The following is a 22,285-nucleotide window of genomic DNA, read 5'->3' on the forward strand; positions in this document are numbered from 1 at the left end:
AGGATCCTGTGAAAAAAAAATTTTAGGAATTGCATAAATTTGTGGCAAATGCAAAGGAAGTGTTTAAAATCCTTAGTTGCTTGGAGTGCTTGGTGGCAGCTGGGGACTGACAAGAGCCTGCTGGGTGGCATGACCTGACAGGTATGAACATCCCTGGAGGGTGCTGCCAGGTTGAATGATTCCTGCAATACTGAAACTCTGGCTGCAGGAATCATCTTGTTCAGTTTTCAGAGCTGAATAAGGTGCGTCAGATTTCAGGTTTCTGAAATGATTTGGTTTTTTTCCTCCCAGCCCTTTTAGCTACAAAGAAAAGCTTGAAAACACTTTTCACTGCAGAGAGGGAATGAAAGTAGCCTCTGACTGTGTGTCTGGAGGCTCCTAAACAGAGGGTAGGAAGGAGCTGCTGCATCCCACCCACTGCCTTCAGTGGATGCACTTCCCATCCATCCCTCTTCACTGCCTCCTCTGTGAATTGTACTTTCATGGGCAATGGAAAAAGGAGCTCTCCCTTCTCCATGTCCAGGGAATAAAATCCAGTTTGTACACGAGCAGCAAGACTCTGGCACAGTCATGCCCTCCTGCCTCAAGTCAAGGGTATATGAGAAAGCAGGGATGTCCTGGGGCACTACAGGGATGCCTTGAGAGAGTCTGGCCCAGCAGGTTGAGGCTTGGAGGCACCTATTCCCTGCTCACCCTTGAGTCCTTTCCCAGCCACAACTCCCACACAAACACAGCGAGCCCTGGAGCCAGCACTGACATGGTGATGTTCAAGCAGCAGGGATGTCTGGCTGTGTGGTTCCCACTCGTGTACCAACAGGAGGGCGATGGGAAGATACAGGTGAGGAGCACCTTCCCTGCCATCTGTGCCTGGAAGTGGCACAAGAACTACATCCAGACACGGAGCATCAGGCACAGCAGGCGAGTCTGCTCTTAACTACAGCTAATTCATTACAGCCTTTGGGCCAGAAAGGAATAAGGATGCTAAATGGGGAGGGAAGCCTCAGCACTGCCCACGACACCATTTATTTATTCCAGGGCTGTTTCCATTCAGGAAATTTCTGTACCATCACAATAAAATTAAGACACGGGAGGACTTGAGGGCTCTACCTCAGAAATTGCTATTCACGGTGCTGCTGGGTTTTAAAAAAGCCTTTAGAGCTTTGGATAAGGGCAGCTGGTCTGTGCTTTGCTCACTTAGAGAAGATGTTGCTGCTGCTCTCCCCCACAGATCTCCTCCCTGCCTGTCTGCTCCCTCAGCCTCCTGCCTGCAGAAGCCAAGTAATGAGCGAGTTGTGTAAGGTCAGTAAAACAGTGCCCACCAGCTCTTCCCTGTTTAACATGCAGGGGGTCAGATACACAGGAAAGAAGCCAAGAACAGCTGGGATGCCTGGGAGGGGAGACTTCCCCACCACAACTTCCAGTCTGATCCCGAGGTGCGGTTAGGTCAGACTGAGGTCCAAGCTGCCATGTTTGGATCAAACTCTTAAACATCAACCATTCCTGTGGGAATCAGTGTGGATGCAGAGCAATACTCCAACTAATAGCACAGATCTAGGTCGGTACTTCCACCCACCCGATGAATAGACAGATGTGAGCTGGGGCAGGGTCTCTCTCCAACACAAACTGCAGCCTGACAGCAATTTTGCTGCAGCCCCAGGTCACACTTTGTGACCCTGGATTATCACGGTGCTGGGACCCACTGCTCTAAGCCAACGAATCCTCTCTTCTCAATGAGACATCTTGTGGTTCAACACCCCCATCAAGAAGGTGCTGAGATCCCTTGGGTGCTCTTGGCTCCACAGCATCACTCAGTGCCCTAAAACAAGGGGTCAGGAGATTGGGCAGGCTCCTTCACTGTGCCAGAAACACTCTTGCAGGAAACACTGAGGAAAAGAAAGGGGTTTTCCTCACCCCTGCCCATGAATCCTGAGAGCACCAAGCTCCCTAATAGGTTCTTTTTATCACTGAACAGTAAGGCCATGTAGGAAGGGATTTTTCCTCATTGATCAGCTGTTGTACGAGGGTGGGGTTTCTCTTGAGCTTTCATATGAACCACTCAGATGAGCTAAGACCAACCGCAGTAAGAAAAGAGAACTACAATTCTAATTTTTAAAATTAATTTACTAGCAAATTTTGTCTCCTACCAGCCTGGTTGTGCTAGGTACATATTTAGTAAATTTTGGAGGAAGAGACAAAAAGGAGGACTTACGTGAGCAGCTCTTTCTTGATGTCCTTGGAGAGGAATTTCAGCTTGAAGTTGGTTAAAGTAACTTCCCCTGGGTATTTTCGCTCTTCAAAGTTTTCCTCTGACACTTCTTGCTCATCAGCTTCCGAGGAGGCAAAAGAGTGAGCGGCAGGTTCTGACTGCAAGAAAAGATCCAGGAACAGGGATTGTAGTGGTGGTCATTGCTGCTGAACTGTGGTGGGAAAGATCCCAGCTTCATTCCAGTTAAGAGTGCAGCATTCCCAACACTCCTGAGCCCTCTGAAAGCACCTCACAGTACCCAAACCATGGATCCAATAGTCTGTAATTTCCTGGTTTTGTAGGAGAAATGTGTAAAACGTGTCTGTATGTGGATTTCCATGTGGATTTCCCTCACTCCAGCCGGGGGTCATGGCTGGATTCCCCACCTGCAGGATTAATGTCAGTGACATACAGGGCCATCTCTGCTCATGGGAGATATAAATCCTGGCAAACATCACCAGGAGCACCACTGGTGCAAATGAGCTGAAAGGATTTACAACAAAGAAAGCACTGCAGACCCAGGGCAAGGAATGTGGTGGGTTCTTCCTTTGCAACCCCAACAGTTCTAAGACCATCTGCCTCCTGCCTGCTTGTCTCTGGCTGATACCTGATAGTACTGACAAAGCTAGAAATATTTCTCTCCTAGGCTCAAAGGGCAAACTAGGTGTGTGTGGAGGGGGAGGGAACAGGACAACTGTGTGAGCAAACATGGCATTCAATCGCCCATGAGGGAGATTCAAGCATGAAGAGTCACTTCTCACCTCTTCTGGCTCCTCTTCCCGCTGACGGTTTGGTTTAGTGTAGTCAATGGGCCCATCCCATTCATCCTGGCGGGAGGTCTGGCTGGACTGGGGGGAGGTCATGGTGCTGCTCGTGGCACTGGTGCTGTTTTGGCGCTGCGACACATCTGGGGACTTCATGCTGGGACTGCTGCTGCAGCTGCTGCTGCTGGGAAAGGTGCTCTCCCGTTTGCGGTGTTTGTTCATACTCAAGTCCAGAGTCCCATTTTCATCCACCTCAATGTCCATGGACTGAAAGGTTGGAAACATGCCCAGTGTTAGCAGCTGCCAGCAACTCCCTGTGGGGATCTTGCCCCCATTTGTCTTTTACAGTGCAGCAGGCAGCTTTTCATGTCCCGTCCTCTCCACAATCAGTTATGGAACTGAATGAAAAGGGATGCTCTTTCCTAAATATTTCAGGAAGGCATCATGAAAATGCATCCCATGTGGCATTTTGACTCAGTTGATTAACACAGGCATCTAGTGCCACTTAAGATGCCCCATGGGATCCAAAACATATGCCCAAGGCTCGGGGTGCTCCATAGGACTTCTGGAAAATCTGTGTTCCCCTGAAAAATAGCTGGAAATCAGTCTGGATACAACTGGGGAATCTCAAGTGGCATCAGATACAGATCAGTGAGCAACTGAAACCAGCTCTGAGAATCACAGAATCGTTGGGGTTGGAAAAGCCCTCTAAGATCATCGAGTCCAAATGTTCACCCAGCATGGCCAAGGACACACTAAACCATGTCCTCAGGTGCCACATCTACGTGTGGCACTTTAATCCCCCCAGGGATGGTGACTCCACCGCTGCCCTGGGCAGCCTGCTCCAGGGCTTGACCACCGTTTTAGAGAATAAATTTTTCCTAATAAGCAGTCTAAACCTGAGACTTGGCTTGGCAATGCTGCTCATCTCCCATGGGTAATTTGAGCATCTCCACAGCATCTCCACAGCCAAGATTACCTCCTCCAAACTGCACCAACCAGAGCAGGGAGCGAAAGGGTGATTTGTGATGAGTGTCTGCCTTCCCTCTACACTTAAAAACTGAAACAAAAGGAAGGGCAAACCGAGGTATTTCTCCCATCCCAAACTTCAAGTCTGGCCCCTGGGCAGTGGTCCCCAGGCACATGCACCCACCTTGCCGGGGGCCTCTTGCTGCTTGGTGCTGAGATTCTCGGGCATCTCCCAGCAGCGTGTGGAGAGGTTGAGGATGGCAGTGGCAGCCATGTGCGCAGCCTCAGCGTCGTGGGAGTAGTCGAAGCCTGTGGAGGAAGATGAAGTGCTCTTCACGTAACTGCTGGAGGGGCTGTGGCTGGGGGAAGAGGCCTTTGGAAAAGGTTTGGCTGGAATAAAAAGAGAAGGAACAACACAAGGCTGATGTATAACCGGCATGGGCAGCAGAGAGAAGTTAGTCTGACACAGTTAATGTATTCACAAGTTCCTGGGGTTATTCCCAGTCCAAGGGCTGGTTTGTTGCCCGAGATGTGCAACAGGAGCAATGCTGGCTGCAGCTTATGCAATGATCTCTTGGTGTGAAAGGTTAATTCGTTAACTGACTCTGCCATCAATACCCAAAACACAAGTGCTTTTCTTCATTAGAGCTACTCCTCAGTGGAAGAAGCTAAAAGAGAAGGCCTAGAGAAGCTTCCTGGCTCTTTTTTTGTCCTCTGTATGTCCATAATTTATCTGCAGAGCTGTCTTATGGGGAGATTTCTAGTAGCACATTTGAAAACATAAAATTTAAAAAATTGCATTATTAGAAAAACCATGGTAATAAAATATGAGCTTCCAAGGATAACACGGTGAAATACAGATTTCCTGACAGCTGACATATCATTTAAATATGCCTGAATAACTGGATTTATTATACAGCTGCCACTCTGTTACTGTATGTCACAGCAGCAGCAGTGCCAACCTGGAAATGCAATTTCTCTTCACACCCTATGAAACAAAAGCGAGTATTTGTCAGGGTGAATGCACAATAAAACTTTCCCTAATAATAAATAATAATTTCCTATTAATAAGACTTGAACCTGGTCCCATTTAGGGGGGAACCTGACCCACACAGGGTCCCTCTAAGTCAGTAGTTTCAGTGGGTGCAAACAGGATCATCTGATTTAGAACAGTCACAGGATTGCATTCTGAATCAATTACCAAAATCTCCAAATCCTGAATTCATTCCACTGTGCCCTTTCTGGGGGAAACCATCCCCCCTTTAGGGGGAGTCTCACCCAGGGAAGACTCCTAAGCTTTGGCCTGATGATGGCAAAGCAAAGACAACCTCTGTTGATGCAACTATGGAGCAAAGTGATTTCATTATTCCCATTATGAACTTGTAATATAAGACACTATAAAATACTAATCTTCCCCAGCACCGCTTTCTTCCTCGTTGCGTGTGTATATAATGCATATTGACATTAATGGGAGTTATGCACACACATGCAGGGGAGTATAAATCCCTCTGGATGAAGATCTCTTTAAAATAAGTTCTCAGTGAAAGGAGCAGATTTCCCCGCTATGATTGGCAATCATATTCATCCTGTCGCTTTGATTAACTCATTGGAGGTTTGCCCGAATGGTTATTCTCGTGTCTGGCTGCTTGTTTTCCCGTCCGGTTTAATCCATGTCTTTGTGGTGGGGTGTGGGGTATCCACCCTCCCAACCTGACAGTATTCAGGATCGGGAGATGCCAATTTCAATTTCACACCGTGGGCTCAGCCATGCTTTTCCATTTCGTAAGTATTTCTACCACTAATAGACTCGCAATCAGCAAATTAGTGAAATAAGTGATGAGAAAAAATAGAAAGGATTATCCTAGTGGGTCTGCTGGAATTATTTTTGTCAGTACAATTACCCTGAAAATTCTTTGCTAATATTGCAAATAACACAATCTATTCAACGAGAGAATCACTTGTGCTGGGAAACAAATTACTTTTCCATCAGCCCTAACCCAGGATGACAGTGGCAGTTGTGCTCTCTGGCCTCCATCCAATTTCATTGTCTGATCCTGTACAGATTTAGTACTGTAATAAAGGGCGCTCCCATTGTAGTGCAACAACCAGGATGCTTTCAAGTACGAGCACTTTTTTACAGAGCAGCTGCATCAGGATTAAACAGGATTGTGGAAGTGGGATTAGCCAGACAGAAAGCCCTCTTGAGGCTGCTGACTTCTGCAAACTGGGCTCCTAAATCTTTTTTTTTTTTTCCCCTCAGAAAGATGTCTTCAGGTACATGGTTGGTGCCAAAGGGAAGGGGGAGGTTTAACACATTTGCACAGGCTGTCTTCCCATGCAGTGTCCCTCCTGCCCCAACAGTCCAGCCCCTCAGGGTTTATTTATCCATTTCATTTTCACCCACAGTGTTATAACCAGTGCAAGGTCCTCAGAACAGAGCAGAGGTGGGTGGCTATGACAGGAGAGAGCTGGAAGAGAGAGGTGGGTGATCGATAGGTAGCAGAGCTGGAGAGCAGAGTACGGCAGGAAAGACAAATGGGTGGAATGGGTCATATATAAGATGGAAGAGAAGAAAACTGTAATCCATTTAGCTAGATGAGGAAAGACAGATCAATAGATACGAGCTGCAAAGCAATGGGGACCAACTGAGGACAGCTGTGTAACTTCTCCCACCTCGAGACATCACTGAGATTAATGTTCACACTACAGTTCTTCCAAAAGCTGAGGCCAAAGCAACTCTCCTCCAAGCAAAGCTTTACCAGCGGCCATGGGCTCCTCTCATCTCAGCCTCCCCATCCCAGGAGGGATCCAGCAGTTCAACCCCAAGCCTCTCCCACCACCCCAAAGCCACAATTCCAAGAGCCTTCACAACATGCTGACAAAGTCAGAAAATGCAGAAACCCAGCCCGTCCCTGCTCCCAACTTACATTTAAAGGCTTTAGGTGAGGTTTCGCTAGTCTGAATCTTTGGGGCAAGCATGCGTTTGCCAAAAACCTGAGCATCAAAACTTGCATAATCGAAGGTGACCTTGGAGTACTTCTCCAGCTCCTTGGCCAGGTTGGCCCGTGGGGTTGCTGGGACCATGTTGGGCCGGTAGCTTCCGTACTGAGGGATCTCCAGTTGCTTCACAAAGCACATAGGCCTGAGGATGAAACAATGAGCAGCAATTATTTCTCCTTTCCGTGGTGAGATGACTGTTGGGAGGGGACTAGACACGATGGGGATGGGTAGCTGCACCTTGTTCCCGAGGGTTTGCTGGGCTTGAGGAGGCAGCAACAGCCCTTTTGCACTCCCTCAGCAAGTCTGCATCTGGTTTGGATCTCTTAGGTTCCATTTTTATTTTTTCACCCTTTTTTTTTCTTTTTTTTTCCTCTTTTTTAAACAAAACACCAAGGTGTCAATCTCACCTGAAACAACAGTCCTGCCCACTGCTGTGGCATGGCAGCATTTTCCAACACAGCACAGGAATGGGTATCACTCACTCATGGGACCCATGACACGGGGTGGCACACAAAGGCGTGAGGACCCCAGTTCAGCTCCACTCCCCACTGCAGGGTCGTTGCAGAGGCACCAGGGCCTCTCCCCTGCCTGCAGTCCCTCCTAGAGCCCCGCTTCGGCAGGGCTGCCTATCATGAATCAATTTGTCTTGCATATAAATTGTATATAAATGGCCTATTGTTATTCTCCTTCCCGTGACCTCTTTCCACCAGTGACTCCTCGGAGCGGGAGCTCCTTGGAGCATGGGCCATCCTCGTGATGCGCTCAGAGCGCTCTGCGCCCGGTGCAGGCTCCGCTGCAAATAAATAAGTAATCGCCCTAAATGGCCTTTCCAAAGCACTGAGAGCTGGTGCACCAGGGTGCTCAGCAGTCCTGGGGAGCAAATAAATAAATTAATCAGAGCTCGATGCCTTTGTGGGAGTGCTGCTCGGGGCTCGCACCGCGGTTTTTATCCTGCTCTCGCTGCAAAATAACAAACCATATTACGATCCATCTGTAGCCTCATGAATCACATCAGCTGCGGAAGCCAGCATCTATCAGGGACATCCTTAATGTGAGACAGGCCTTTCTCCCGGGAAGATAGAGATGGGCGAAATATCAAAACAAATGTGACTGGTTTGGGAATGAGTGGCAGGTTCTTCTCCCCTGAACCACGCGGGCTAAGGAAGAAAAGCAGGTGGACTTACACGCAACTGCCATAGAGTGATTTGTATGTAGCCTAAATCTCCTCCTCCCCCCCTCCCTCAGTCCACCCTACTTATAATGCTAATATAATAGCCATCACTGGCTGGCAGTTTGTGCTGCAGAGCGATCGGCACAAGTGCCTTCTGCTGCACTGGTAAAACCCTTTGGCCTGTAGCCTCAGCATTAATTGATGTTACAGAAGCAATTCATTGTCCTCAATGCTCTCCCTGGGACCATCAATTAAGTATCTCCCCACCTTGGCGAGACCTATGATTGTAATAACAGGACTCAGCAGTATCAAGATACAGCTGGAGGGAGCCGTGACGGCCGCTCCTGGGAGCGTGGCCTGGCAGGGAGGGCTGGGGCAGCGCAGGGATGTGGTGCTGGGCTTTGCTCTCCCGCTTACCTGAGTATTCGGTCAGAGTTGGAGCTGGTCTTTGAAGGATCACCAGACTGGGTTTGTTGCTTTTCATGTGATTTGGCTAATTTTTCAGCAGCAGCAATGGGGCACCCAGATAAACTGTGGGAGTTCGGTTTGTTTGTTGTTTTGTTGTTTGGGGTTTTTTTTTGAAAGAAGATAAAAAAAGAGAAAAGGAAACCAAGCATGAGGAGTGAGCACGAAAACCTTCATTTCAGGGACCCAGAGCTACACTAAGCCCATGAGAAACATTTGCTTCTTCCACATTGAACAAGTAATGAGACAAACTCACCTTGCACCTGCAATCACATTAACATAGAATCATGATATATAGAAAGGTTTGGCTTGGAAAGAACCTTAAAGCTCAACTAGTTCCAACCCCCTGCCATGGGCAGGGACACCTTCCACTATCCCAGGTTGCTCCAAGCCCTGTCCAACATGGCCTTGGACACTTCCAGGGATGGGGTAGCCACAGCTTCTCTGGGCAACCTGTGCCAGGGCCTCCCCACCCTCACAGGGAAGAATTTGTTCCTAATATCCAATCTAACCCTGTGCTCTGGCAGGGGGAAGCCATTCCCTCTTGTCCTGTCACTGCACCCTTATAAGAAGAAGCCAAAGCCGGTACCTCCTGTGCGTGTTGCGGTTGCTGTTGACGTGACCCTGTCCTGTGCAGCCTGGGGTGGGGCATTTCAACACGTTCTCGTGCATCGCCAAGACTTCAGAGCAAGAAGGGGAAGGGGAGAGGGGAAGGGAAACAAAAACAACTTAATAAAAATCAGAGAGAAGGAAAAAAAAAAAGACAAAACCATCAAGTCTTGTACGCTGGTTTCCTAGAAATCAGGGAACGTGAAATGCTGTAATTAGAGTTTGTGGAGAAAAAAAAAAAGATTTTCAAGGCAGCAGCACTCAGGTCAGCACTAGATTAGCATCTCTACACACAGCCTGGGCTTTCTCCTCATTTGCTGATTGCAATCCAGTTTCCCCCATCTAGCCCCTCCTGCCCACCCGTGTTTTGGAACCAGTTCTCCCAATTTCAGGTAGTTTTAAGTGATTGAAGTTGTATCTCTGCTTTTATCCTTAGGACTGGTCTTTGTTTGATTTTTTTTTTTTTTAATTTTAATCTTCAGGATTATTGCTTCCTGCAGCGCTGACCTTAGAAGTAAAGAAAATAATTTGATCTGCAAGCTTTTGCAAAGCACACAGCTTGTGTTAGTTATTTATTAATATTTTTTCTTGCATTCCAGCCTGTGAAGATAGTTGTACTTTCTTCTTGTTTCCTGTAGTTCTGTGTTTATGGCAGGTCTGCAACCTTTGAAATTACTGATAAGGAAGGGCTCCTTTTTTTTTTTTGTGGTCTATTATGCCATTATCATAAACATGCAACCTTGATTTTTATGTATCTATGCAGGGAAAGCTATTTAGGATGCTGGTAGAGAGGCAGAAATAAAATATCTCTCTATGCACATACAAAAATCTGCTATGATGATGATAAATATTTTCTGTAGAACAGGTGAATCTTGATATATCACCTTGTGAATTTTACAGTGATAAGAGCATAGAAGAAGACTCAGTTATCCTGTACATCCTGAATGACTCCTCTCCTTTCCTGCATGTCCACATGTTTGGACAGCAAGGAAGAACAATATCCCCTTCTTCCCAATAAGATATCCCATATGGGGAATAACATGTGACTTTCAGTGTAAAGATGGGCACTGCTTAACACACTCCTGGAGGTGGGCAGGCGTTTTTAAAGCCCCCCTTTGATTTTCAGAGAAGGGACCTCGTTCTCCACAGGATGGTGCTAAAAATCTTTAAGAAGGGCAGGACTTCCAAGCAAATCTCCATCAGGTTTCCTGTGAGTAGCAATAACACTTTGGTGGATAGCAGCATCCAGGATCAACCTGGAAAAGCACCATCCCACGCCAAAAACTCTGTTATACTCCAAGGAATAACATCAGGCTTGTGCTAGAGACTCAACCATAAAACTCACATCATTTGGGACTGTCTGGAGAGCTTTGAGGCAGCGCTACCCATCAGATGTGAAATTCCCCCTAGGAAATAAGGCCTCAGAGTAATTTAAGCAGCCCTTGTTATCCCACCATGTACTCACTCTCGGGGGGGATCCTGTCTTTGTGCGGGCAGCCGGAGAGGCTGCGGTGGTGAGGGTAAAGCCCCGTGACGTGGCCGGTCCCATCACAGCCAGGAGTCGGACACTTGATTTCTCGCTTCTCGGGTCTCGAAGGATCTGAGGATTGTGGGGAAAGGGCGGTGGGGAGCAGGTTAGTGGATTAGGAGGGGAAGAGGTGGAAAGGAGAAAAAAAAATTGCTGAGGGTGCTTCCCCTACCACTTTTGCAGTCAAACAGAGAGAGACTTTGGGTTTGGAAGTTTTTTTTCCTGGAGGTGGAATTGTAACACAGGAAGTTGAAAAAATTGGAATCAGTAAAGTAATTTGAGGAAGAAACCCAGTTTGGAGCATGGAGCAACTCACAGTGACTGAGCAGGCAGCCAGCTCAGTGCCAGAGGATGCCAAAGCCCCTGCCCCTCATGTTCCTGTGGCCAGACTCCTACCTCTACTTTAAAACCCCCTTGTGTTTTAAACCAGCCCTACAGCTCAGACTCAGATTTTCAAGGCCAATGGACAATTTAGCCAAGCAATTCCTCTGCTGAGAGGAAGGATGGTGTAGGGCACATCATCATTTTGTGCATTTGCTGTTGACCTCTAGGATGTCCCCATCCCTCTGGGCATTGAGGATTTGTGGCTAAATTCTCCCAGTGGGCTGTGATTTCCCCCACTATCAGCCTGATTATCACAGGGTGCTGAGCAGACAAGTTCACCTCTTTTATTGGGAAAGGAAGGAGAGGCTTGTCCCTGTACCTTTGCCGTAGTAGCTCTTTCGGATGCTGTCCAGCGGTTTGCTCTGTTTGTCATCCACCTGGAAGTGCTTTACGTGTTCCCCTGGCAGCCGGCTGGGCTCCCGCACGATTTTCACCTGCTCGGCTTTCAGCGCGATGGCTTGTTCCAGCAGCCCCAGGTTCCCCCTCGTCATCATGTCGTACATCTCTGACTCGTCGGTCACGGCTGATTTCTGGGACCGGGCGTCGTCGTCCTTGTCATCGTCCGACCGGACCTCCACGATGACCGAGTACTCGGGCTTCGGGCTGAACTGCCCTTCACAGTGGCTTTTCTGGGTGTCCTGAGAAGTGTGAGGAGCTTCTTCGCAGATCACTTCAGGAGCCATCTCCTCCTCCTCTTCATCCTCGTCTTCTTCCTCTTCTTCCTCCTCATCATCCTCCTCCTCCTCCTCTTCCTCCTCATCATCATCCTCTTCCTCCTCCTCCTCATCCTCTTCTTCTGCCTCAGCCTTCTCCAGTTTACAGGACTCCTCGCAGGTGGCATCATCCCTGTGCTCTGGACACAACTCGCTGCTGCGCTCGCTGGTGACCTCGATGACCTCCTCCGCATCCTCTGTCTGGATGATGATCTCCTTGTCGCACTCCTCTTCCACCAGCTCTTCTCCCGCATCCTCATGGACCAAATGCACAACGTCAGATGGTGGTTTGGAGACCTGCAGCTCTGCTTCGGGCAGCTGCCCCTCGATGGCGAGGGTTTCCTCTGCTATTTGGCCCAGGTTTAGGAGGGAGTTGGCAATTATTTCTTGGTAGCTGCTGTAGTTGGCCTTGCTGGGCCCAGACGTACTTGATGCTGTGTTTTGTCCATAATGGGTTGATTTTGCTGGGCTCCTCTCTGAGGAGGGGGGAAAGAAGGAATAGAAAGAAAAAGGGAGAAAGAAAGAAAAGACAAAAAAAAGGAAAAAAAAAAAAGGAGGAAAAGAAGAAAGGGGGAAAAGAAGGAAGGGAAGGAAAAAGAGGAGAAAAGAGGAAAGGGGAGAAGGGAGGAAAGAGGGAATGAGGAAAGGGGGAAAAAGGAAAGGGGGACAAAAAAAAGGGAGAAAAAAAGAAAGGGGAAAAAGAGGAAAGGGGGGCAAAAAAAAGGGAGAAAAAAAGAAAGGGGAAAAAGAGAGGGAGGAAAAAAAGAAAGGGGAAAAAGAAAGGAGGAAAAGAAAGTAATTATGTAAACTCATAAACGTTTCTTTTTTGTATTTAAACTTATCTGAAACCAGAGCCTGGTTGTTCTACCCCTGGCGTGGCCTAATTTATTGCATTTGAGGATGGCAGGTAGAAAGGGAATTTCCACATAGAAGGGAAATCATAGGGGTTCAGATTTGCCATGTTCCCAGCTCTTCCTACCCTCTCACACATACCCTGTCCCATCAGCAGCCATCTCATGCCCCTGCTCCAGTGCTCCCCAGACCAGGGCTCCAAAGCAGTGAGCAAGACACTGTCAGGACCCTGGCTGAAGACTCATCTCCTTTGCTGGTCACTCCTCCTCTTGGATAGCAGCTGGATCTGGCCGGGGGCATGACTCCTGCTGAGCCCCTCTCAGCACCAGTGTGGGACCCTGGCTGCCTTCCCCGCTACCACCTGAGCCACACAGCAAGTTCCTCTCTGCTTTCCATGTGTCTTTCCCCAGGGAGCATCCCTGTTGGAAAAACTCTCATTTTTATGATGCTGCAGACAATCGCTGTGTGTCCCCTCTCAGCTTAAGCAGAGCTTTGCTGTGTTGCTTCCACCCAGTGCAATAATTGAAGGACCCATCCTGTACATAATTCAGAGGAGCTATAACTCCTGGTTGTTAACACTCCCTGCCCTTTCTTCATCTGCACAACACAGCTCTGCAATCAATAATGATAAAGCACCTTCTGCCTGCTCGGGGCTGCGGGTCTCCTCCTGCTCCATCGCCTCCGCCTCATCCTCCTCCAGCATCCCCTCCGACTCATCGGAGCCAGACTCCTCCTTCGCCTCGGCCTCCTCGCTGCCGTCGCTGTCGACGTTGTAGCCTTCATCCAAGGCCAGTTTGAGCGGGTGGGATTTTCTCTTCGACACCAGATGTTCGGCCTCCGCATCCTGAAGTTTCCTCTTCTTTGCGAGAGGGCAGCTTTGTAAACTGCAGATGGGATCAAGGAGCAGAGAGAAGGCATTGCCAAGGGAGAAAGGCCTGGCTGCCTCATCCCAACTGGTTAGGCAAAGGCAAGTGGGACAAATACACAAATACTACCAAAAAGACCATCCAGCAGCCCAGATTTTTTAGCTGGTTTAACCCTGCATGGCCAGATCTGCTCTCAGACCATGACTTTGTGCAACTACATCAACTTTTTTTCAGAAATGAGAGCATGGATGCTGGGGTGCAGCTTCCTTGCAGTTGTTGTCCAGGGAGCAGCAGGATCAGCAGCTCCCAGCACCACTGTTGGTGATGGGCATCAGGACCATGAAACCAGGCAGGGGATGGAGAACTGGACCCTTGGGGCTCATCCACCAACTGCTCCAATTTCACCATTATAGGGTGATGATAACCATCAGTTAAGGCTGGCATGGCCTCAAAGGCAAACTGTGTTCTTTTTTCCCCTCCCCATCCGTAGAGACACCGAGCAGACCAAAATCTCTGCCTGTCAGCAGCTCCCACCAACCCCTGGCACCTGAGTCAGGTACTTCTGCCATGTTTTGGGGTCTGTAGGAAGGCTGCTGTCAGCCTGGAGAGGCAGACCTCCCCAGGATCCCTTGGGGACTGATGGAGAGACAGAAACCAGCTCTCTCGTGGGCAGATTTGGGACAGAGGAGTTGGGTTGCTGGTCTAAATCAGATTTTCTCCAGTGAACCTCTGTGTCTGGGTTTCTTGCTCACAGTTTTCCCCTCCACTCCCTCCAATGCAGTCTCACCTTCTGTGTCTCGCGTACTTCCCACGGATGTGTCCTGAGCCGTTACAGCCTGGGGTTGGACAGCTTGAGAGGGGAAAAAAGCAAAACATCAAGAACAGCAATAGGACTTGGGGAATTACTGTTTAATTAGAAGTGTATAAACTACGGTCAGTTAAACAGGTCCTGTGCCCAAGGAACAAAATAACTGCAAACGGGAAGATAATTTCCCTCAAATGGTTCGGTTTGTCCCTTTGAATTCCAAGGGAGGAGGGCAGGAGAGCAGCCTTGCAGTTTGCTAAAAATTAATGAAATTACTCACCCCATTTAATTAGATGAACGGGTTCACTATAGTTTTATGAGTATGTTTAATTAAAGATTTGCGTGTGTAAGAGCAAGCTTTTAAAGGCAGACAGCTACTGCGCTCTGCCTCCCCGCTGCCACTCCAGTTTTCTTTTTCTCAGGAGGAAAACACGGGTTTTTTCCTTATTTGGTGGCTTATCAAGAAACTGGAGTTCCTTACAGCAAGAAATGGGTGGCTTTTAGAAAAGTAGGTCAAGGAGGTTTTTGGCAGAGCACTTTGGGTGAAGATCACCGGGACTAAAATCCTCAAAAGCACCTGAGAGCCCCACTTTTGGAGGGATGAATGGGATTTAGGTGACCAGATCTCCCAAATCCCTGCATTTTTTTCCCTGCTGCTCTGCAGAAGAGGGTGAGTTAAAGACTTGCAGGGAGCTCTGAGCCACACTCTCAGCCACCACTACCTTTGCTTGAGCATCCCTCTGCACGGGACCACGCGCCTTCCCTGCAGGGGTAATTAGTCCCAGCTTCAGGAGCTGTAAGGGCTCCAGATAAGAAGCATTAAAGCAAACATTTTGTGGCAAAACCAGATTATGGCATTGATTATAGGATGCCCAAGTGACTTGCCTGATGTCTGAGGAATTCTGGAGTCATGTAGGATTAATAACCTCATTTAGCACTGTATCACCCTCAGCCCAGGAAGTTGGAAGCACTAATGAAATCTCTCGATGACAGTGCAAAGGGAGAAGGCATCACCAGCCCAGAGGGGATCTGGCCAGCCTGTTATTCTTAGAGTAAAAAACACGGGACAACATTAAATAGTATCAAGTGCCAAGTCAGGCTTTAGGGACTCAGTAGAGAGCTCAGCCCTTGCAAAAAGCTGAGGACACGGAAGGTCTGACTGCACTAATGGGTGTAGCAGCTCTGGGGGCACTGGTGGGTTATTAATGGTTCAACTCCCCACAATACAAGTCAGATTGCTGTGTTCAAAGAATATAATTCAACCCAAAAGCAGGACAGAAAAGGGCTGCTGAACTGTCAGGAGAGTAGGAATCCTTCCTCCAGGGAGACCAGCTTGATTTAGGTTAGCAAAGCTGATGCTGAGAGGGCAAATGGTGGCAGCACATCCACTAAGGGGACACAGCTCTCTGGATGGGTGAGAGCTGCACCTCCTGGCTCCTCCAAGACAAGTCCCCCTCCCTGCTGTCCCCTTTGCTTGTGGCCTGTTTTGAAGCATCCTCCAATGCCATCACTTGGGGGATGGGTCCCAGCTCTTTTGGCATCCACACACAGCCCAAGCCCCACCACACCCAGAGTCTGGCCTGGCAGTGAGGTGTCCCTTTCTCCAGCAGAACATTTGAGGTCAGACAGAAAAAGATCTCATCCCACTAACATGCACAACTGGAAGAGGGAGCTCCTCCCTTTGCTGCTCATGATCTAAAAGTCTATTTAATTTTAATTGCCCTCAGTCCTGACTGAGGCTGCTGTGTCCCCAGCAGTCCCAGACACGCTTCCAGTGACTGCACACCAAAAGACAGAGCAGTGTTTATGTCACCAGTGACTTGCCTGAAAAAGGCTTATTCGGTGGGAAACAAGAGCAGCTCTGATGAAGATGTTACAGGCTTTTATAAGTTTTCCTGTATCAATTAAAGCTAATTATCTCCCACCCCATTTTTGATGTGGTGAAATGAAGCCTGCAATAAAAAGTACGTAGGAAAGAGCCAAGTGGTTGAGCATCGAGGTTTGCCAAGGCAGGTGCCGATTTGGGATGTTTCTGGCTTCAATGTGTTAATTTAATGCCTTTAAAAAGCACCAGCACAGAGGTGATGCTCGACACGCTCTGGGCCAGGTTTTCCCTCCCCTCTCTCCTTTGGGGAGGTTTCGTGTATTTTGGCAGGAGTCCCAAAAGGGGAAAGGAGCTTCGAGGTCTATTAGAGCTGCTCTCCATCTCTCGAAAGCCACCACACCGACCAGCTCTCCCCCTCTCTCCAGCCTTCATCTGCTTGACAAAAGGGCTTCTTATTGTTATGCAGACGATGCCCTGCTTCCAATTAGTCGATTAATCGTCCAGTTATTCAGGCAATTAGGTGACAGCTGCAGAGATGGCTTTGTGGAGCACTCTGTCCTGCCCCTTAGATATGTCACCTGCTCCAATTACCACCTCCACTCAAGTGTTCAGCAATAAAAGTTGGAGAAGGGGCATGCCCACCTCTCGCTCCTCCCGGCTCTCCAGAGTAATAGGAGAGTGGAGGAGCAGAAATGCTCTGAAATTGGGTTGGTTAAGGTCCAATTACTCTTTGACACACACGGCTTTCTAAGGAAGGCTGCTAGGAGAGGCAGCCCCTGCTATTAGTGCCTGTCCAGGTTAAAGACTCCTACCTCTTGCAAAAGCCCTTGTGAAAGGTTTAATGGGAGCTTAGAGGTGGGGGAGGCTATTATATCTATTAAGAAGCTCTGTGGGGCTGCAGAGGCTCCACTCCTGCTCTTTTGGCTGCTGCTGTTGGCAAGCCAGCACTGCTAAATTAGTGACAACAGGACCTCAGTGACTGAACAGAGGACGTGGGGCCAAAGGAGGAGCATCTGGCACGAGAAGTGATGTGACACTATATTGTTTGGGGGGAATAAGAGGTGGTAAAATATGTGGAAAAGAAACTGTGGTTAGCTGGTTAGTAGGATGTTGTCCCTAATGATCCTGGAATAAAAACATCGGCATTAGATTTTGCTGGGGTTTAGATGTGGGATTGGACAGAGGGTGGCTCCAGTCTAATGTGACCCTTTCCAGAGCTCCTGTTTTCATCCCTTTAAGTCTCGTGGTTCCTGGCATGTTTTATCAAGTGGTACTCATAAGACTTGGACGCAACAAGGTGCCTGCCGATATAAGCCCCCCAGCAAGACCTCCACCCCACTAGTCCCACAGGTTTGCTCCCCACACACAAATTCCCAAGCTGAGGGGCTTATCCCAAGCCAGTCCCACCATGTGCCCCCCCCCCCCCCCCCCGCCGAGGAGGAGCAGGGTCCTTACCTCACCTCCTGGCCGATGAGCTCCGTGGGCACTGGGCGAAGGGGCAGATGCAGCAATGGAAACAAACACAGGTCAAACACACAATAGGGGTGCCCGGCCCCACCCCCGAGACATCCCCCTTCTCCGGGGGAAACTCTCCTGCCTGCAGCTGCGTTTCTATTGCCTCCTGGGGCATCCCATTTAGGACAGAAAGGGAAAATCTATCCTGCTGTCGTTTTACTGCATGCCAGCCTGTAGTAAATCATAATCCTGCCCTGTAAATCCTCATATCTGTGCTTATTTTCAAGCACGTGAGTGCACGTTTGCAGCTTCAGGGACCACCTCTCTTCTCTGAATACAGATAACTTTGAAGTCATGACTTTGGAGCTATACTGACATGCATACAACTCAAGTTTAGGTAAAGACCAAGTTTTCTCATGCCGCCTTCTCTACATTTGCCCTTAAAATCTGCTCATCAATTTCTTTTTCCACAGTTCACAATTGTTTTGCTGCAATGGGCATATTCACCTCTAAACCACCATTTTTCTCTTCCCCTTGTCACACTGGACTGAGCCCCTACCAATGCTCAGACATAGTAGGAGATGGTTAACTGAGGTTTAGGGTAAACAACAGTTTGTAGGGGTTTCAGGGATTATTCCCCATTTGTGAATAAGAGGACTTCTCACTGCTCACAGTAACTATATGCAATAACTTCACATCATCATAGCTGAAATCTTACATCCAGCCAGGAATCCAAATAATCAGGAGGAAAAAAATCCCTCAACATAAGTTTAAATTCACCCAGGCTAAAAACTATAACACGTTTGCTCAATTTGTTTGAGCTAATTGGGTTTCCTGGGATCCAGCTCCCAGTGGGATGACTCACAAGCTTCAACAAACTGGAGGCAGTGGCAAGTCCCAGGGTGTACATAATAAATTACCTTTTCACATGGAGAAACCCAGATTCAAGTGTGGGGAAGGCAGGGTGTGAGAAAATAAATAGAATTAGGGGGCTCTCATTTGCAACCTGAGTGAGCACCTTTGTGTATGTGCAACAAACCAATGAAATCCAAATATCCAAGCTTGGTTCAACACAACTGGCAGCATCTGGGTTTGGTTTTTTTTTCAAAATATGCAGATGCTGTGAAAAGCAAGGTGAGGACAAAGGAAGGTGGTTCAGCCCCTCTGTAGGATGAAGCTGCAGTCCCTGCAGCCATCACACCTTTCCAGCCTTGTTCATTCCTCACTTCCAGCCAGCTTTGTCATTTGTCAAATCCACAACCATAAAAAGGAACCAAAATAGATAGGCTGGTCTGTAACCATCACACACAGGGACCACCTGAGGTGACACCCCGGGCTCTGCATCAGAGCCCCTCACCTTCTCCCGAAGAGAAAGCGCGCAGAGACCTGCACTTATTTTCCTTTTCCTTTTTTTTTTTTTTTTAATTCAGAAAATAAACAGCAATCAAGCTTTGCATTAACCAGTCGTTTGTCCCCCCATCCCTGCCGGGGGACAGCCCATTTGCTTCTCCAACATGAGCTACTTCTGCCAGGCTCTCTCAGATGTGCGACTTCAAAGCCGCTGGCAGAGTGAGCATGATGAAAGCCCCGGGAGCTGATCTGAAGCTCCAGTGATTGCCATCCCCTACAGCAAAGCAGGCACGGGGGCTTTTTTTTTTTTAATTTGCTTGTTATTTTCCTTCTTCTGGGTGTAGAGGATGAGGGTTAAATATCATAAGGACCTGCATAGGTTTGTGGTTGGGAGTTTTGCAGGATTTTTAGAAAAATTTCAGTGGGGTTGGGGAGCGGGGGGCAGTGAGAGTAACTTAAAGAGTCAAGCCTGGACCTGAAAAATCAAAGCCTATTTGGAACTAGCAAAGTGCAGGGAGCTCAGGACTGTACAGCCTGGTGCTGTGGGATAAACAGCTGCTCACCTCTGACAGACTTGGATCGCGTGCGTGCTCTCTTATCGTCATTTTCTAAACTCATCTGCAACGGAAAGAAAAAAATCATTGCTGAAAGATAACAAGAAAATTATCATTAAAGGACAATCTTTCATGTGGTTGTTGCTTCATGTAAATACCTTGGCAGCAGGGAAAGCTTTCCCATGTTTTTGAGATGAAGGTTTCTTGCTTTGATGCAATTGTTCAACACACCGTGCCCAAACTTAGCAAGTTTAAATTAATTTCCACATCCCAGGACACAGGAAGGACCCTCTGCTTGTTAAGTACCACAGAGGGACAGACACCTGATGTGATGCTCAGTGATGGAGAACAGCTGTGCCTGAGATTGCACTTGTTAAGGGCAGAACTGATTTCTCTGGGTTTGCATCACAGAAGTGCTCTGAGCACCCCAGTGGAATGCCAGCATGTATTCAGAAATCTCTGAATTTGTGTCCAAAATGGTCTCCTGCCTGAGAAGGGCAATTTTTCACAAGTGCCCTGAAGAGCAACCTCTCCTCTCTTCTTAAATTTACCACAAAGAGGGCTGCGTCTAAATAACACCCCCAACGTGGACATCAAACAGGAGGGGCTGCAGGGAACACGAGCATGAATAAGTAACACTGGGGACTTCAAAGTGCTTGATATTAATTAAACATCACCACATACCACAAGGTAGCAGAAGGCTGAAGTGCAGCCACCTCTGGGGTGCAGCACCCAAGCCCTGGTGTCAGGGAGGCTTTGAAATCAGGCAGTGCCTGGAGGTGGGAGCAGGAAAGCAGGGACCTCCAAGGCATGGCAGAAAGACACAGCTGGAATAATATAAATGGTATTTCATTAAAGTTGTCAACAGAGGTGCTGAAGTGGTCAAAGAGCTGGTTTACATCTTGCCCTCGACACAGATGCTCTCTCTGCAGGCAGGAATGTTTGGCAGCAAATGCCAAGGGGAAACAGCAGGATTGGGATGTGAGCAGGGACAGAGATCATAGCCTGGTAGGCTGGGGGCAAGACAATTTGGGTTTTACTGCAATGTTACCACGTGGAACATTTCCTCCTGAGACAACAAGAAGGAAAGAGAAAAGTGGGGGAAAGGACCATTTACAAGTGGGATTTGACATAATAAAAACAAATTCACTTTAGAACATCCTCTACAAGGCCCAGTTAGAGAAGGATCCAACCAGCTCCTGGGCCATCCCCAAATGAGGAGGTTCCAGGCTAACCCTCCAACACCCCTGAGAGAGCAGGGACACCAGCAGCTGCTCCCCTTGGTCAAGGGGCAGGAAGGGACATACATGCAGAGCACATCTGGCAGTAGGGATGCTCTGCTGGCAGTAGGGATGATGCAGGTGTGATATGTGCCACTGCATCCCCACATGCATCTTAAAATCCTTTCTTGATGGATGGGCCAGGGGTCCTCACCCTCAAAGGATGCATCGCTTGGTGCTTTCCCTGAGATTTGGAGGCAGAAAGGAGGAAGGGAGGGAGGCTGTTGGGCAGGTAGAGAGAGGAAATCAAGGTCCCCAGCCTGTGGGGCACCACAGCTAAAACCACCTCAGAGAGGAGGGATGAAATTTCTCCGAGTACCTCTCTCCTTTCCATTGCCACCCTCCAGAAATTCACTGTTAGCATGCGAAGATTTATGTGATTTGTTAGATGGGGAGGTTAGAGAGGAAAGGAAAAAAAAAAAAAGAGTGGTGGTGGGGAATCAAAACCTGGAGCAATTTCTGCATCCTGTCAGCATTCAGCTCATGGCACCGCGGCGTTGTGCTCCACGTTTATTACAATCTTCCCAATAACACAGCAGACAATTACTATAATTTGTATTTTTAAAGCCCTGGTTCCCTACGGACCAATGGCTCACGTTTAAAGTGTGGAGAGGAGCAGGTGTCACAGGGACTTCATTACATTTATGAGCCTTTCAACGTCGGCGTGTGCTGAGCTCGCTCCCTAATGCCGCCGCACGCCGACAATACAACTAATACCTTGGATTGCTGGGAGCCTCCAACCAAAAGGAATTTCAGAGAGGGCTTTTTCTTTCTTCTTTTTCTTTCTTTTTTTTTTTTTTGACTGATCCCCAGGGAATTGGCACATGTTGGGCTGGTGCCTTGGCAATGTGGGTTTCCTGCAGATCAGTTATTCGAAGTGGCAAAGGAGGTCGGGCTCTGGGAAGGGCAATGGGCATCACCTGCAAGGGGCCAGCCCTGGCCAAAAAAAGAGGTCACAGGGCCAGCATGGAAAAGCAAAGCAAAATTTCAATTTTCCTAACCCTGTCCTTCAAGGACAGGCAGGGGGGAATGGCTCAAGCTGCTTGTCTAAAAAAGTTGGAGATCTATAAATAAGGGAAATCCCATTTCATGTTACATTTGTCTTCAGGAAATTAGGTATCACTTCCGAGGTAACCTCCAGGCTCCTCACTACACCACAGCACCTCAAAGTAATTCCTGACATTGCCTACCACACCTTTTTCAAGCCAGGATCAAACACCCTGGGAAGACAGAAACACACTTTGTTACCACATGGGCAGTGGGACAGGAGCCACCTAAGACAGGAACAGAGCCAACCTTGCTCAGGACCAAAGAATGCAAAATCCAAAAAGGCTGCCTTGCCTGACCTGCTGTACAAAAAAACCTCCAAACCCAAACTCTTGAATTATTGAGGGTTTTCCCCACAGGAAAGACCCCTTTACTTTTTTAGAGAACTTGTCACAGCCTCACC

The 22,285-nt window shown here is 48.3% G+C and overlaps 1 protein-coding gene across 3 annotated transcripts in view; it reads right to left on the reverse strand.

Annotated features, from left to right (window-relative positions):
* The window catches only part of MYT1 (myelin transcription factor 1), a 59,780-nt gene that overhangs the window by 13,958 nt on the left and 23,537 nt on the right, over nucleotides 1–22,285 (reverse strand). For 2 of the 3 annotated variants that reach the window (XM_051803388.1, XM_051803386.1), the window contains exons 3-14: nucleotides 19,565–19,619; nucleotides 17,652–17,682; nucleotides 14,354–14,416; nucleotides 13,337–13,584; nucleotides 11,455–12,324; nucleotides 10,689–10,823; nucleotides 9,204–9,294; nucleotides 8,567–8,680; nucleotides 6,906–7,120; nucleotides 4,163–4,368; nucleotides 3,007–3,276; nucleotides 2,210–2,364 (exon numbers count right to left, since the gene is read on the reverse strand). In XM_051803388.1, coding sequence (XP_051659348.1) covers nucleotides 2,210–2,364; nucleotides 3,007–3,276; nucleotides 4,163–4,368; nucleotides 6,906–7,120; nucleotides 8,567–8,680; nucleotides 9,204–9,294; nucleotides 10,689–10,823; nucleotides 11,455–12,324; nucleotides 13,337–13,584; nucleotides 14,354–14,416; nucleotides 17,652–17,682; nucleotides 19,565–19,619 — 2,453 coding nt within the window. The remainder of the gene's footprint in view (nucleotides 1–2,209; nucleotides 2,365–3,006; nucleotides 3,277–4,162; nucleotides 4,369–6,905; nucleotides 7,121–8,566; nucleotides 8,681–9,203; nucleotides 9,295–10,688; nucleotides 10,824–11,454; nucleotides 12,325–13,336; nucleotides 13,585–14,353; nucleotides 14,417–17,651; nucleotides 17,683–19,564; nucleotides 19,620–22,285) is intronic. The other variant, XM_051803387.1, reaches the window with a different exon arrangement.

Source organism: Manacus candei, unplaced genomic scaffold (genome assembly GCF_025592945.1).
Source record: "Manacus candei isolate 608988 ecotype Guabito, Panama unplaced genomic scaffold, ASM2559294v1 h1tg000057l, whole genome shotgun sequence".
Taxonomy (NCBI): Eukaryota; Metazoa; Chordata; class Aves; order Passeriformes; family Pipridae; genus Manacus; species Manacus candei.